This window comes from Nelumbo nucifera, chromosome 5 (genome assembly GCF_055504915.1).
Source record: "Nelumbo nucifera cultivar China Antique chromosome 5, China Antique-T2T, whole genome shotgun sequence".
Classification (NCBI taxonomy): domain Eukaryota; kingdom Viridiplantae; phylum Streptophyta; class Magnoliopsida; order Proteales; family Nelumbonaceae; genus Nelumbo; species Nelumbo nucifera.
Genome location: NC_142653.1, coordinates 64,308,171 through 64,324,466, shown reverse-complemented (window position 1 = coordinate 64,324,466; position 16,296 = coordinate 64,308,171). Strand labels below are relative to the sequence as shown.

The 16,296-nt window shown below is 37.4% G+C and overlaps 1 protein-coding gene across 1 annotated transcript in view; it reads right to left on the bottom strand.

Moving 5' to 3' along the window:
* Positions 1-683: 683 nt before the first annotated feature.
* LOC148791698 (serine/threonine-protein phosphatase PP1-like) overlaps positions 684-16,296 on the bottom strand; it is a 40,693-nt gene continuing 25,080 nt past the window's right edge. The window contains exons 2-9 of the mRNA XM_088888294.1: positions 12,689-12,827; positions 12,442-12,588; positions 12,050-12,197; positions 6,722-7,281; positions 3,169-3,336; positions 2,541-2,569; positions 2,257-2,325; positions 684-2,150 (exon numbers count right to left, since the gene is read on the bottom strand). Of these exons, the coding sequence (XP_088744420.1) occupies positions 3,334-3,336; positions 6,722-7,281; positions 12,050-12,197; positions 12,442-12,588; positions 12,689-12,827 (997 nt within the window). The 3' untranslated portion in view covers positions 684-2,150; positions 2,257-2,325; positions 2,541-2,569; positions 3,169-3,333. The remainder of the gene's footprint in view (positions 2,151-2,256; positions 2,326-2,540; positions 2,570-3,168; positions 3,337-6,721; positions 7,282-12,049; positions 12,198-12,441; positions 12,589-12,688; positions 12,828-16,296) is intronic.

Here is a 16,296-nt window from a genome sequence, read left to right as displayed (position 1 = left end):
TAGAAGGGGCTCGTACCGGTTCTGCAATACCTCCTATGAATACTCCGCCGGTATGAAAAGTTCTTAATGTTAGTTAAGTCCCTGGTTCTCCAATAGTACCTACGGCTTCCCCCAATTCGACCCGCAATAATACCTACGGCTTCCCCCAATTCGACCAAGTCGCCACAAACCTTTTCCTTCTAAACAATTAAATGTTTGGTTACCACCAATCAACATCAAGAAAAACCGATGAGAAAATTCAACATACTGATTTGAACTCAAAAGGGAGCTAGAATGCTAAAAAGATGCCCAGAGAGAGAGAGAGAGAGAAATCCAAGATTAAATCCAAGCATCTAACAAATCTCAAACCTCTATAATTATGTGACAAGTTATCACACAACACAAGACCTACTTGTCCTATTTAACTTATTAAAATAAATAAATGAATCATTTAATTTAGTAAAATAAATTTCTTAAGATGCAAATAAGTAAAAGCATGTGGTTTACTTTCAAATTTTAAATAACTCATTGCTAGTGTTAGTATGGATTAAAATTCTAGTACTTCGACAACACCAACATGTGGGCACAAATTCATGACGGATTGCATTTTCTTGGTCTTTACAGGCTAACAACCAAGCTGAGCATATCTCCAATTAATAAGTAATTGCATTCAACCTCATCCAAAAATTCAATAGAAAAGTGTCTTTATAGCTAAAAATTCACGACTATTGGCAAACCTTTTCCTTCTAAACATTTAAATGAACAATGAAAATAAGAAGAACCGATGAGAAAAAAATCCAAGCATCTAACAAGTCCTTAAACTATCTCAAACTCTATTAATTATTGCAAAATACAAGCAACAACTGTTCTTTGTCTAACTAGGACAAAAAAAGACTTGGGAAAAGCACATCAATGTGAACCAGCACAGACTAAAATCACTAATCTCTAAAACAATTGAAGCATTACCTGGTTACCTGATTCCATCATCACCAACAATATAGGTTGTCATTCCCGCAGAAAGCCCAGCATTGTAAGATTAAAACTGTACATAATCATCAAAAAGGTATGGACCCAATACTGGCTCACTGTTGTTATATACACATTTGGGGTATTTTGGGGAATTTGGAGTATCAGTAGAGGATGTGGGGCACCACCATTAGCCAAGCATAATTAGCCAATGCAGAGTGTCTTCCATAAAGTGATGGTGCCCTTGTATGATGAGATGAAGCTAGGCATTGCAACCTTCAGTGAAACATTGGCAGGGATTGGGCATAGGGGAAATGTACCCTTTTCACAAGTGGATTAAGTTCTGGTACTCAAAAAGGAAAAATAACAAGCACTTCACTCGGGGAGAGAGAGGAGAGAGATTGCACGATTGAACCACAACTCTAAAGGAAAATAGAATAAAAACCACAAAATCCAAGCATTTAACAAGTCCCTAAAACTATCTTAAACCTCTATAATTTATTGCAAACTACCACAAACAATTGTTCTTAGTGTAACTAGGAAAAAACACTAAAAATTGTATTATAACTAAGTTAGAAAACTTAGGCAAAGCACATCATTCTGAACCAACTCAGACTAAAATCACTAATCTCTAGAACAACCGAAAAACAAAGAAAGAGAGTACTTGCCTATCAAAATAAAATTGAAACCAAAATCGTTAACTAGTTACCTGATTCCATCATCACCAACAATATAGGTTGCCATTCTGGCAAAAAGCCAAGCATTATAAGATTAAAGGTGCACATAATCATCAAAAAGGTGTGGACCCATTATTGGGTCATTGCTGTTATACACAATGAAACATTCAGCCTGGTTTCTGGTTTTTGGGATTCAAGCACCAAGTGGGATGAAATAAAATTGAGTTATAAAGCATCTTTTAGTTCTAACTACCAAATATAACTAAATGGGATTTCAAGTTTCGATGAACCACTTGTTTCAGATATCTCATATCCACTTTGAGATAGTACACTACCATATTAAGTTTTCAAGCTACTAAGAAAGTCAAAGGTAGGTTATAGTGATTATGAACACAAACGAAATAAAGAAAAGAGGAATCTATTAACCCAATTTTAACTTGCCTTCACATCTGCTGAAAAAGTCAGTTGAAAGTTCATCCATCTCAATAAGATCTTCTCAGGTGGTTGATTCATCAGCTCCTCCACATCCTAACGATTTATGAACAAAATACAACATATGAACTAAAAAGTAGCAAATAACATTTCATAAAAAATCACAAATAAGCAAAAAACTTCTATAAAAAGGCTATTTCACCTTACTATCATCAACTAACTCCACCAATTGAGGTGTTTTCCTCAAATTGAGGTCCGCCCATAGTTGTATCTAAGGTTAAAACATCAAAGTAATTGTTTCAATTATAGAAAATATTACTTATATAATATTCAGTTTGTATCATTCACCATGTGCTCAAAAGTCAAAATAGAAAAATGGCTTTCAAACAATTACAGTCCAGAATCAAGACTTGACACTCTAAAGTCTAAAGAAAGCTCAAACTTCATTCATATAATAGTGATTTTTAGATGACAACCAGAGCATACCTTAATGATTTGAGATATCAACCGAAGCACTAGATGACAGAGAAAATGAAAAACAAAGAGAATATTAATATTCGTACTGACCAGAAACTGCTAACACTTAGAAGCACCCTACCAACTTCCATAACTTAGTAGAGGGAAAAATAAATTTAATCAAAATCAACATGATGCAACAAAAATCCATCTCAAAATATACATTTGTTCATAGATTGCAATATGCCAACGTAATTATAGAGGAAGAAAATAACAAAAATCCAACCAAAGTCGTCAGAAGGACCAAATAAAGAAAAAAGAATGTGTAGTGCAACAGCACAAAACATGTGACTTAGCATTGTACTTACCGAGCATATGGTATCGACTATTGTACAAGCAAGGGCAGAATAATGAAATAAACATAGATAGCAAACTCCAATCTTGTTTGAAGTTTACAGGCTTTCTATCATGCACTTTTTAGATAATCTTCAGGGTTCATATGAAAAGAACCTAATAGAATATTAGGTTAATAAGTTTTACTTCTTTGTACTTTGGCATGGAATAGAATATTCAGAAAACTATCAAAAAACTAGTGACAGGACCAAAATATTCTTGAAAATAGAAAAGAACTAACGACTGAAACAGCATGTATACTTACCCTTCAATGAAGTCCTGCGTGCCAATATTAACTATTGTACATCCAATAGCCTTTAGCAGAATCGAGGCATAGTGTAAGATTTTCATTCCTTTCCCAAGGGTTCAGCAACCTCTTTGTATTGATTGCTCGTTCATCAGTGTCCCAGGGACTGCCACATTGATAAGTTTACTACATCAAAGAATATGACTTCAGATTACAAAGCCCCAAAACCAAGAAAGAAAACCATCTCCAAACTCAAATTAAAGCAAAGGGCTTAACAGGGAAATCACCATAGAAGAAGGCCATCTTTTACAATCTCGAAGAGATCATTAGTGGAAGGATCTAGCGAATGATCTTTCTATGATATGTGTAAAGGTGTACTATGTGTAACTCTATTTTATGTTGGCCAGTAGATGCTTTGATTCCAAGACAGAGCGAGTAATGGGCATATAATCGTATTAGTATGTAATGCAGCAACTATCACCAATTATCACCCATAAATGATAGAATGTAATATAAAGTGGTGGTCTTTAGGATGTTTAGGATGTAGGACTGAATTGAAGGAAAATATTTCTGTTATGGGGGAGGGGGGAGGGCTATATAGTGCGGTCAGAAGAGGTAAAAGGCCCTGTTTCTTTCACTGTTCAAAGTAACATGATAAACAATTTTTTTTTTTTTTTGTTTTTTTTATCAGCAACAGAAAAATTGAAATATTAATTTAGAATAGAAAGATACAACTAGAGGTTGTAAAAAAAACAGCAAACCCAAAAAGCCAGCCCAAATTTTCACATGAGCCCAAAACATGGGTTGTCTCTGAATTCCTTGTTTAGCTAGGCCATCTGCCATGCTGTTTGCAGATCTTCTAATCCATCTTATTTGGATGAGCATATCTCTAGAAAGCTGTTTGAAGTGCCTGAATTCATTCCTTAGCTGCCAAATTACCCCTTCCTCAGTTTTGATCAGCAACATGTCCAGTTCAGATTTGCCGCACCACTGCGGCTAACCCTACTTCCTGCAGCGTTGGTTGTGAATTGCTCGAGGGAGACGATGATAGACCATCGTTTTGGTACATCATCTCCCCATCTCCTTTGGTCACGTGCCTACTTAAAAGGGCACGTGGATTTTTAAGGTCTGGGTCCACCCGATTTAAAAAAGTCGGCCCATTCACTTGCCTAGACCCATTAGATCTTGATGGGCCTTGGACCAACCCTCTATCCCTTTGCCAGTCACGTGTTTACTTAAAACATGTGACTGGTTGACTAGCCTCGGTTCATTGGACCAAACTGAACCAGCTCACAGGACTGGCTTGAACCCTGAAACCTTGCTGACCTTTGTTCATTTTGTTTTGAAATTTGAACTTGAACAAGCCCGTCTCCATTTAATTCCCCTGTCACTGACTGAACATAGGACCTGCCATCCCTCAGCCCACCTTGCCATGCAGACTTTCCCCAAGTGTTTAAATCATCCTCTTTTTTCTCTTTTTTTCTTGGGAACCTCAGTTGCCTTAACTTCTCTTGTAGAGACTACACTGCCTTGCAAACCACACAACCAAGCCTGTTTTGTCTCTTCATCTTCCTCTCTTCTTCCCTCCTTCCATAGTTGGGCTTCAATGGAGGTAGCAAGCCAAACGGGGTAAACTAAACCATCTGAAACAACCTCTATCTTCTTTGGAATATCACTGGGTTTAATACCACCTAACATCACTACAACTGAATGGAGATTACAATCAAACACACAATCTAATATTGCATCACAGACTACAACTATTGACTGTAATACTTCCTCCTTCCAGAGGTTGAAAAGTAACCCAACCAATCTGACTATTACATTGTCCTCAATCACAAAACTTTTGGTATTGAAGAGAGGACACCATTTCGAGACTGTGGCAAAACCAGCCTCTGAGTGAATAATTAAAGCTGAAATCTCTACTTCATCTTCACCCAGATCTAACAAAGCTTTACAAGAGGCATAAGGAGTAATCACCATCGGCTTTTGCAGGTTTAATTCTCTGAGTATCACCTACGCAATACCTCCTTTGGTGAACTTGAGGTTTCCACCACAAATTTCTTCCCCCAGTTCTCCTTTTCTACTGATGCTACTAGTTTAGAACTTCTTTTTCCTTTTTCTGCAATCAACTAGTTTCTGTCACTGGGTTCTTCCATTCTCTTTTGTATACCCCCTTTCTTTCCTTTGCTACAGCCTCTACTTGTTTTGTTTTCAGCTGCTGAATAAAGTCACTCAGTACCTGTGCCACTACCTTCCAACCATTACCCCTTCTACTTTCTGGGAAGCAGACCACCTGCTTCTTTCTTCCTCCAAAGAATTCCTGCAGAGTTATGTAACACCTTTTGCATTCTTTTTGCATTCCAACTGATACCTCTTTCTTCCATCAAGGTTGAGCTTCGTAAAGTTCATTTGTTTACCTTTAGAACTTGCTTCTAAACAAACTTCTGCATCCATTCGATCACTTCAAGACCTTCCTCCCTAATCTTCAAGCTCTGCTGGCCTCTGATCCTTACCTCTTCAAGAATGAAAACTAATCTTTATCTCTTTCCTCCATTTTGCAACTTCTACAAACCTGTTCTCCATCTATCTTCTCTCACTCATTGGAATCGGCTGATTGAGAATATGGATACTATGTTGGCGGATTGAAAGTCAGAACAATAACTTCCTTGACTCCACCCCTTCTTTTCTTCTTCATACTCTTCTTTTATATTAGTATTTTTTCACCAGCTTTTCTGGGTCTAGAACAGGGCTTCACCCCTTCTTTTCTTCTTCATATTTCTTCTATTATTTTAATATTTTTTCACCAGTTTTTTTGAGTCTAGAACAGGGGCTCTGCCACCTACTTTTCACATTCATTTTCTTTTATTTTAGTATTTGTTCCCTATGTTTTGTTGATCTCAAATAGGGGCTCCACCACCTTCAGTTCTTTTAAGTTCCAACTCCTAAGTTATAAGTTGTAACTCTAATAAATTGTTTTGCCTACTTGAAGCAGCACACACAAGCACAAAAGTGCAGAATACATAAATCCAAAGAAATTAGTTCAGAATGGGTAGAAATCCATCAACTTATTATTTTTAAATTCCATCGCCTAGGTGAGGGCTAGGTGCCTAGGTGCCCGGGCGCCCCGCCATGGTCACATAGCCTTGCCTTGGCACCTTGAAAACTATGAGCAATAGTTCTTTTTCTTTACTTCTGTAAGTGCTTCCATGATGAAATCTAGTTCCTACTCAAACTTTGGTGGACAGCAAGCTGTATCTTTGTTTATTCATATCTATTTTTCATCATTAGTCACCCAAATTACTTTCTGTCACACTGGAAAGTCCACTACTAGATATGGAAGTTGTAGCACCCCTACTTGCCTGCCATAACTTTTAGTGAGGATTATGAATTATGCCATTCTGATGGGACCCTATGATTTCATGAAACATGCACTAATCTAGACCATGATTTGATGTAACTGAAATCTATAGGCCTAGACATAAGCCGATAGATGCATATGTTAATGAAGTAACAAAAGTTGATTAAGCAAGCCAAAAGAGCCAGGCTATGGCATTTGAATCATATCTACCTGATGAGCACGGCAAATGATATCTAGATCATGTTTTTGAAGGAATTCAGTGACCTTGTCAGCTCCAAATGTATATGATACACCTCTGTCATTTTCTCCCGATCCTTGTATATCTTTATCAGGATCAGCCCATAGCAAATCACAGAGAAGTCCCTGATCGGGCACATCAACAGGGCGAGCAATATTCCGTATCTGATCCAAGTTCTTCAAGTCAGGGGACAATCCTCCATGCATGCAAAGGATCTTGTCATCAATAAGAGCAGCCACTGGCAGGCAATTGAAGCAATCTGTAAATGTCTTCCAAAGGCGGACATTAAACCTTCTCTTGCACTCGTCATAAAACCCATATATTCGGTTGATGGAAGCACACTCATGGTTGCCCCGAAGAAGGAAAAAGTTCTTCGGGTATTTAATTTTGTATGCAAGGAGAAGGCAAATGGTCTCTATGCTCTGCTTATCACAGTCCACATAATCCCCAAGGAAGAGATAATTTGCTGCAGGTGGGAGTCCACCATATTCAAAAAGCCGAAGAAGATCAGAATACTGACCATGGATATCTCCTGCCAAAGAGTCAAGTAGTTCAGCAATGGAGATTTCATTATTAAAGCAAATGAATGGAGCTACACTTTTACTCCACACACAATATTTGCAGTTTAACAGAAAATGTGGTAATTGAATTAGAGAACTTGGTAAATATGATAATTATCTTTATGCATTTGCATTAGCTGTGTAGACACATGGGTAGATGCCCAACAAAACAAACAACTTGCTCCTTCCGGTACTTAATAAAATTCAAAATATGGCTGCCTTTGCTCTGAGATACTCATTACTCAATCGAAATCCACAATCATTTTTCTCAAATATCAATCAAAACAATCATAAAAGCATGTAGATAATGGGAGTTGTCATTTTTGTATCTAAGATAACAGGCTTTGGAAAGGCAAACATATGCTGTTACCATGTGTTAGACAATGTCTGTTATAAAATCTGATTAATCTTAACACCTATGATGTGACACATAGGATGAAGTCAACAAAAAGATAAATGCTTAGATATGAATATTTGTCCTCTATTAGTTCTTTATTGGGTAAAAACCAACCTGGTGGAGTCTGTGGATGAGACACTGATCCTGAACATTACAGGAGTTGGTCCATGAGGGTCCCCATGTTTCATTGATCTCGACTTGTTCAACACTTGATTGTTCTAAACATGTTCACCACATAGTTTGGCTAAGGAAAACAACATCAAGGAAAGAAAGTTGGATGCGAGCGTGAATTCACATCCAGTTAGTCTTCTTGGCTCTATGTTCCCTGCTCTCCCAGGCCATTTGAACGACCATCACCAATCTTGTAGTTCTTTCCATTGGCCCTTTACTCCCAATCTTTTCTTCTCTCTTTTGCCCTTCCATCTCCCTTTATTCTCCTTTACTTTCTTCTAAAGTTCATCATGGATCTTTCCATGCTACAAAATGGAGAAAATCTCATTTCAATTGAAACTAAAACCTTTCCCTCCATCATATCTCTGACCCTAGTGACTCAATCTTTCAATGAGGGAGAGTAGTAGAGAAAAGTGTGAAAAAGACGTAATTACATGACATTCAGATTTTCTGCTCACAGACATCTGATCTAATACATCTCCAAAACTATGGGATAAGTTCCTTGGAATCTTGGACAAAATAAGCATTTTTTATGGTAAAGAAAAATTCATTAAATCAAAATGAAGACACAAAAATAGGTTGTAAGGAATTACCCACAAAGGACAAGATAACCAACAAGCATCCTAAACTCCCCATCATGACCAATCAAATAAGAACTTACATAGACTAATGGCGGTATGGCAAACATAACGGGTATGGCACACTTTGAAAACTATGACCCAAATATAAGAATCATTTCAAACAAGAAAAAACAAGGATTCTCTCAGACCTCTATCCAAAAATCATACTCCAACCATCAGAATCGCCCTCATCAGGTATCAAAAATGTCTCCAAATATGGTTACCGGTGCCAACTAAACTCCTACCCCATTCTTTTTTTTTTTTTTTTTGATAATTAACTCCCACCCCATTCTTTTCAATTGTCCCTCACATAGTGTTCTGTTTCTAAAACTTCCCCCGATTTCTGCTCTCTTATTTCCCCATCTTCCAACTGTTCAGAAAACTCCCCTCCTAAATATAACACTCCCAACACTTCCCTCATTTCAACTTGAGTTTCTTTACCAATGACTTTCTTCAGAATAAGCATTTTTTTAAGTGGTATATTTATATTGCTGTAAAGCAGGGAAACTCCTACTTCATTTATAATGGAGTATTGAGATATATACTCAGATGAACAAAACAAAGAACAGAATGTACACAAGACAGCTTGCATCAAAGAGAGAGAGAGAGATGGAATCCCAGTAACACTGGATTGCTTAGCTGTAACCCCAGGAATTGCTGAGTCCCTCTTTGCCAGCAGATCAGGTATCACTCAGTCCTATGCATAACAACCTCTATGATGGAAGCTTTTGAGTCAAAGATCTGGCTGTAGCACTCTTTCCAGATAGCTTAAAAAAGAGCAAATGGTGTTACTTTATTTTAATTTTTGAGAAAGGATAACAAAAATGTGATTAAATAAAAGAGGTAGTATATTCCGATAGGTAGAAGGTTAGAAGGGTGGGATGTTCTCTGAAAATCTTGATGAGCTTCCCAACTCTGCTAGGTAAGATATAAGGGCTAAGGAGAGTTCCTATGGCGTCTAGGAGTCAGCATGGATTATCTCTTACATAGAAAGTATTGAAATGGGCTATAGTGGCCACTGCCATTAAGATAGTTGATGCTCACTGCAGAGATCATCTGAGACCATTTGAAGCAAACAAAACTTTTTTCTTTCCAAATCCTGGTTTTAGCCTTCTAGAAGGGAAGTGCTAGTCATGGAGCTGAGAAATGCATTCTTTACCAAATAAATGCCTGGAAGTAACACGATTTTAAAGCCTTTCTTTCCAGATGCAATCGAGATGTAAATTGTTTGCTTCCCTTTCGACCAGAGGTTGCTAGAGATTTTCACTTGAATCAGGGAACTATATATAGGTATTGTAGGTGTTGGATAGAGCACATTGATGCTCTGTGACCTCAAGATGGATATGATCAGGGTGTCTGGCAACAAAGCTATATCAATTCCTCAGTCAACTAGCTCAGTTCTGTTAAAAATTGTTATCACAAAATGCAATGCCCAATCATCTCTACTGAGACCAAAATTTTTTTTTATACGACTGCTTAGAAATGATCAAATTTAATCATGCCTCAACATATAATATATAAGCAAATGAGTCTAATCTCTTTGGTAAGATTATGCATGTTATAGATGACATAGTAAGACAGAAGGCATTTATACTAATGAGTTCTATTTGCAAATTTCAGGTGCAAATATAATTATCATTTCCATTTTCAGGATTTGACATTGGAGAAAGTAATTTTGCTTTGTTATGGAGAACAGAAAAAGGAACCTCCTTCTAAAACCATTTCCAATAAGTTTCAGATTTATCTTGACACGATGCATTGCAATGTTTTGAAAAATTGGTGCAAAACTGCATCAAATTACTTGCAGAAAATAATGGATTTTTAGCTCCTCTAAAGTGCTACAAGAAATGGTAAAGTGCAAAAGGCATCATCAGGCTGGCATAGAGATACAAATGTGGACAACCAGAAGCAACACCAAAAAAACTTTAAAATTATTTTCATTTGAGTCATAAATCACAGCCATAAAATCTAATAGACCATTCAGGTATTGAATGGTCTTTATATTTATTTATTTTAAAAGCCAATAGACCATTACTACTAATATAAACAGCAATAAAAGTACTTGAGAAGTTGACAAACCATTACAAAGGCATATAACACAAAAGAATCTACCAAACAAAATATAAACAAAGGAAGGCATTTTTAAAATAGGTGCATGCCTTTTGAAAAGGGCAATGCCATGTACCCTATGATTCAAATCCAGAACAATCATCCAACAAGCCAAATTCTCTGAAAACTGGACTCAACTTGATTCAGTTCAACAGAGACATATACCAATTATACTGGGTCAGCTACATTTATCATATCATAATTCCAGCCCATCCTAGGTCCCTCTGCCAAACCACGAGTCATCAGGTCATTTCTCAGTTTTCACAACCTCAACCCATAGCTTTTGGCATTCTCCTAGTACCTAGATGACCATCAGCTCGCATCAAATAACTCCTTATTGGTGCTCTAGATGGTTTTCGAGAACATCTCCAAGCCACTTAGTCCACTTCTCATATTTTTTGTAGAAGATGCTTTAGTTCAAGTTATTTTTATTAGCACTTGAATGTACAATGCCCTCATCTGAAATGGAATCATTTATGGTCATTAGGGAAAAAAGTTCATTGCTTGATATCTTGAAGCGATCACATCCCCATCTTGACTTAGAATCCAAAACAATAAAGAATGCAATGAAATCATTTTATTGCAGATGCCAAGCACACCAAGGTTCAAAGTGGTTTTCAGGGTCACTGATACTTTAAATAATAAGGGTTATGTGATTTTAATTGTTTTAAATATTAATAACTGATTAGACATGTCCACTGTCAAATTGTCAAACCAACAGACTTAAAAAAAAAAAAAAGAGTATTAATAGAAATAAACTCTCTAGAAAATTTAAGTAGCATGTTGCTGATCAAACTGAGGAAGGGGTAATTTGGCAGCTAAGGAATGAATTCAGGCACTTCAAACAGCTTTCTAGAGATATGCTCATCCAAATAAGATGAATTAGAAGATCTGCATACAGCATGGCAGATGGCCTAGCTAAACAAGGAATTCAGAGACAACCCATGTTTTGGGCTCATGTGAAAATTTGGGCTGGCTTTTTGGGTTTGCTGTTTTTTTTACAACCTCTAGTTGTATCTTTCTATTCTAAATTAATATTTCAATTTTTCTATTACTGATCAAAACAAACAAAAAAAAAATTGCTTATCAAGTTACTTTGAATAGTGAAAGAAACAGGGCCTTTTACCTCTTCTGACCGCACTATATAACCCTCCCCTTCCCCCATAACAGAAATATTTTCTTTCAATTCAGTTCTACATCCTAAAGACCACCACCCATTACTCGCTGTCTCGGAATCAAAGCATTTACTGGCCAACATAAAATAGAGTTACACATAGTACACCTTTACACATATCATAGAAAGATCATTCGCTATGATCTTTTACAATCTCAACCCAAAACCATAAACTGCATAAAAAAATGAATTCAAATTCAACGTTTACGCATTCAAGCTGCAGATCCTATAATAGTACTCACCCGAAGGAAGACTTCAAAATCCTATACCCTCCTCGTCCATGTCCCGATATGGTTCGATCAAACACGCAGCCCTCTCTTCCTCAGTCAAAGACTCTCCAACGGTTTTCAGCTCCGACGTCCTGGAAAGCAAGTTTCTGATTGTCACTCGCCCGATCTCCCTCCTCATTGAGAGGAACTGCAGAAACCAGCCGCCAAATCAAGAAAATAGACAAAACATCGAAGTAACCCACAAACAAGAAAGCTACTTGGGTTTTAGGGTTTTGAGGATTACTCACATAGGAATTCAAGCTGCGAAAATCCACCTGAGTGAACTGGCTCTGGAGCCATGGATCGCCATTCGCAGGTAAGTCTGAGGAAATCGAGTGGTTTTGTTCTCTGTTTTCTATTTTCACCCGAAGGAAGACTTCAAAATCCTATACCTCCTCGTCCGTGTCCCGATACGATTCGATCAAACACGCAGCCCTCTCTTCCTCAGTCAAAGACTCTCCAACGGTTTTCAGCTCCGACGTCCTGGAAAGCAAGTTTCTGATTGTCACTCGCCCGATCTCCCTCCTCATTGAGAGGAACTGCAGAAACCAGCCGCCAAATCAAGAAAATAGACAAAACATCGAAGTAACCCACAAACAAGAAAGCTACTTGGGTTTTAGGGTTTTGAGGATTACTCACATAGGAATTCAAGCTGCGAAGCTCCACCTGAGTGAACTGGCTCTGGAGCCATGGATCGCCATTCACAGGTAAGTCTGAGGAAATCGAGTGGTTTTGTTCTCTGTTCTCTTTTCTAAGAAGCACGATATCGAACTCTTGTCTGAATGGACCAACTCTTATATAGAAATTAATCGATGATCTCTTGCTCTCAGGTCGATTGATAAGGATTTAGACCGTTACAAAATCAATTTAAATGACAGGGTAAAGCGTATCAAAGATTGCAGAATAAATACCACGATTCTTACAACGGTATATTTAAAATTCTAACAGAATTAGTCATCGAGCGGTGGTGGCCTTCGGGAATTACCGTGTCCTTCACCTCCATCCAAAGTAGCCAGACAGAAATACTTATCAAAAAGGGAATAAGCAGCCAGACAGAAAAAGAGAACGGAGTGGGGAGAGGGAATTTTCAGAACGTCCGAAGCCCGTTCATTGGCCGGGCTCGGGCTTGCGTTTTGTCAAAATTCTAATGGGCCTAGACAGAAGCCCGAGTCCGAGATAGTGTAAAGTTGGGACCGAAGTCCGGATTGTGAGAGTCTACGTTTTATGCACTCGTGGGTTTATTGGATACGTGATCCCACCATTCCGAAGTGACCACATTGGCATTTCGACAAAAACACTAATATTAACGAGTGTTCAGCCGTTAGCTGAACAAACCCGATTTAACCACCCGCAAAAGGACAAAATTCAAAAACAGGGCTTCTTTCAAAAGTGTCCCTTACATAACTGTTTAATTTCTATGACAAGTAGGGGTGTACATTCGGTTTGGTTCGGTTCAAACCGATGACCTAACCCACTACTTAGTTTGGTCATATCCCTCAATTGAACCGAATGAAACAGGGTTTAAACTGAACCAATCCATACCGTATTTAAAAAATAAAAGGACTGAGTTAGTAGAAAAAGGGAAAAATCAAACAAGAGTTAGTAATTAGTAAATACTAATTAGCAATTACTCTTTGATAGTTTGACTCCTAACCCAACTCGGGCACTCCAATGTGGTTGTCTTTTGTGTTTCCCACTTACTAGTTACTAGTAATTACTAAATACTAATTAGTAAAGTAGTAATTAATTTAAATTTGTGTTCTTATTTAGTATTGATACTAACAAAAATTCCGATTGGGCTCAATGCCTAAAGGGAGATTTAAGGAAAAGAGTAATATATAAAACAATAATTAAATTAAGGGAAATTTTCTAATTAGTACCGTATACTTTGGGCCTAGTGTCACTTTGGTCCCCAAACTTTAAAATATGACAAATCAATACTTGAACTTTCAAAATGTGCCAATCCAATACCTGTCGTTAACCAGCCCATTAAACAGTCATTAAGTGGCATTTAAAAAGACATAAACACCATTTGAGTGTCATCTAATTGTCTTTAGCAACCATCCAAACGTTGACCAAAAATGAATAGTCTCAAATCATTGTCTCTTCTATTCATGAAAGTTGGGGTCATGTCTTAGTGGGCATTATAGTGACTCCAACTTTCTTGAATAGAAGAGGCAAGGATTTGACACTGTTCATTATTTTATCAACATTTGGATGGTTGATAAAGAGAATTAGATGACACACGAAAGGCATTTGTGTCTTTTTAAATGCCACTTAACGCATGGTTAATGGTAGCTACTGGATTGGCACGTTTTGAAAGTTCGGGTACCGAATTATCATGTTTTAATGTTTGGGGAGTAAAATGACACTAGGACTAAAGTACAAGGTAGTAATCGAGAATTTTTTCCTTAAATTAGTGAAACATAATACAATTAATATAAATAATTAATTATATAATATACAATTTTATATAGTATAGTAGTTTGGTTTTCTATTCGATTTTATTAAATTTATAACACATCAAAAACCAAACCAAACCAATACCTGAATTAGCTTATTCAGCTTGGTTCAGTTCATTTTTCGGTTTTTTATCCAAATTTGAACAACCCACTTTCCAAGGGAGAGGATTAGAAGTGTAAATCGAGCTGTTCTGGGCCGTAACAAGATTTTGGACCAGACCTGCACACGGGTCGTGCTGGGCACAACACAATCATGTGGATCATGCTGGGTTGGGGGTTTCAAGTCCATAGGCCTGCACGACACAGCCCAACAAGTAGCACAACCTACAAGCCCGCAATGGATCGAGAGTAGCCCATTCGAGAAACTAGCCCTTGGGGCCCTTAGGGGACCCCCCCCCCAAACATCTAGTTTCAACTTTTTTTCAAGGGGCTTTTACAGACATACCACCTCGATCAACAACTATAAGCCTATAAATAGCTAGTTTGGGACAATAATGCCCCTTCAATAACTATATCCTATAATTATATATCAACTAGTTTGAGACATTTGGGGCATTTGGGTAAAGTGATAGATACTTTACAATAACCAAAATACCCCTTTCAACAACTAAAAAACTGCTAGTATTTAGGGTATTTTAGGCAATTGAATTATTTTCAATTCCTATAAATAACCCTATCCTCCACTATTCTCACCACACCAATTTAGCAATTCTTTTCTCAATTCTCATACTCTCAGTCTCATCTCATACAATCGCATACTGTCATACACTTAGCAATTTAGGAGGTTTTGAGGCTTCAACCATTAAAATCAAGTTGAGATTCTAAATTGGTAATCCGATCATGCAAAAATTGCAAGGGTAGCGTTAGGCACTTGGATAGACATTTGCTCTTCAATGAGAAACAAGAAAAATACATCTACTTCAAAGATTATTTGTTAGATGTTAAGGATAAATTACAAGACAAAGGAGGTCATGACACTACTACACTTCATGAAGCGATGATTAAAGTCATGGAGATGGAGTAATTTTTTTCAATTTTATTTAAATTATTTGCTATTTTTTTCAACAATGTAATTTTTTATTTTCAATTTATAATTTTTATATTTTAAATGAAATAGAATTCCTATTTTTTTACAATTTGTTATCCATTTTGTATTTTGGTAATTTTTTTTTTCATTTCTTTGTTAGATTTCTTGTTTTTTCAAAATAAAATGCCAAAATGACAACAAAAAAAAATCAGTATGGGCCTTTCTGGCCCGATTCGGCCCAGGCGCAAAGCCCGACCCATATTCCCAATCGGTACGACTTGTAGCTCGCTTGTCCCAAACTTGCACGGGCTCGAGTTGTGGGTCGTGTCTGGCTAACCCCACAAATTATCCCACGGGAGGGAAGAACGGTCCGGCTCGGCCCACAGGCCAACATGACACAATCTGCTCTTTGTACGGTCTACATGTGGGTAGTGCCATGCTGGCCTAACATGACCCGATTTACACCTCTAGTTAGAAATTAGTGTTGACGTGGCACTGTTTGACCCGTTGGACCTAGACGCTCGAAACCAGTGACCTATGACCCAAAGGCAAAAATGTTTTAGCCTTTGGGTCGGTTTTTAAAACATTACCTTTTTTCCTATTTTGAAACACTGGTAGATTTTTTTTCTCCGGTCCTCAATCATGACGAATCCACATTTGAGGTTGATGGAACAAAAAAATCAAGGTATAGTGTCACACTCTCAACTCAGATGGATTCTGAGATTAAAACCTTTTGCAAACCTTTTCCATAAAATAAT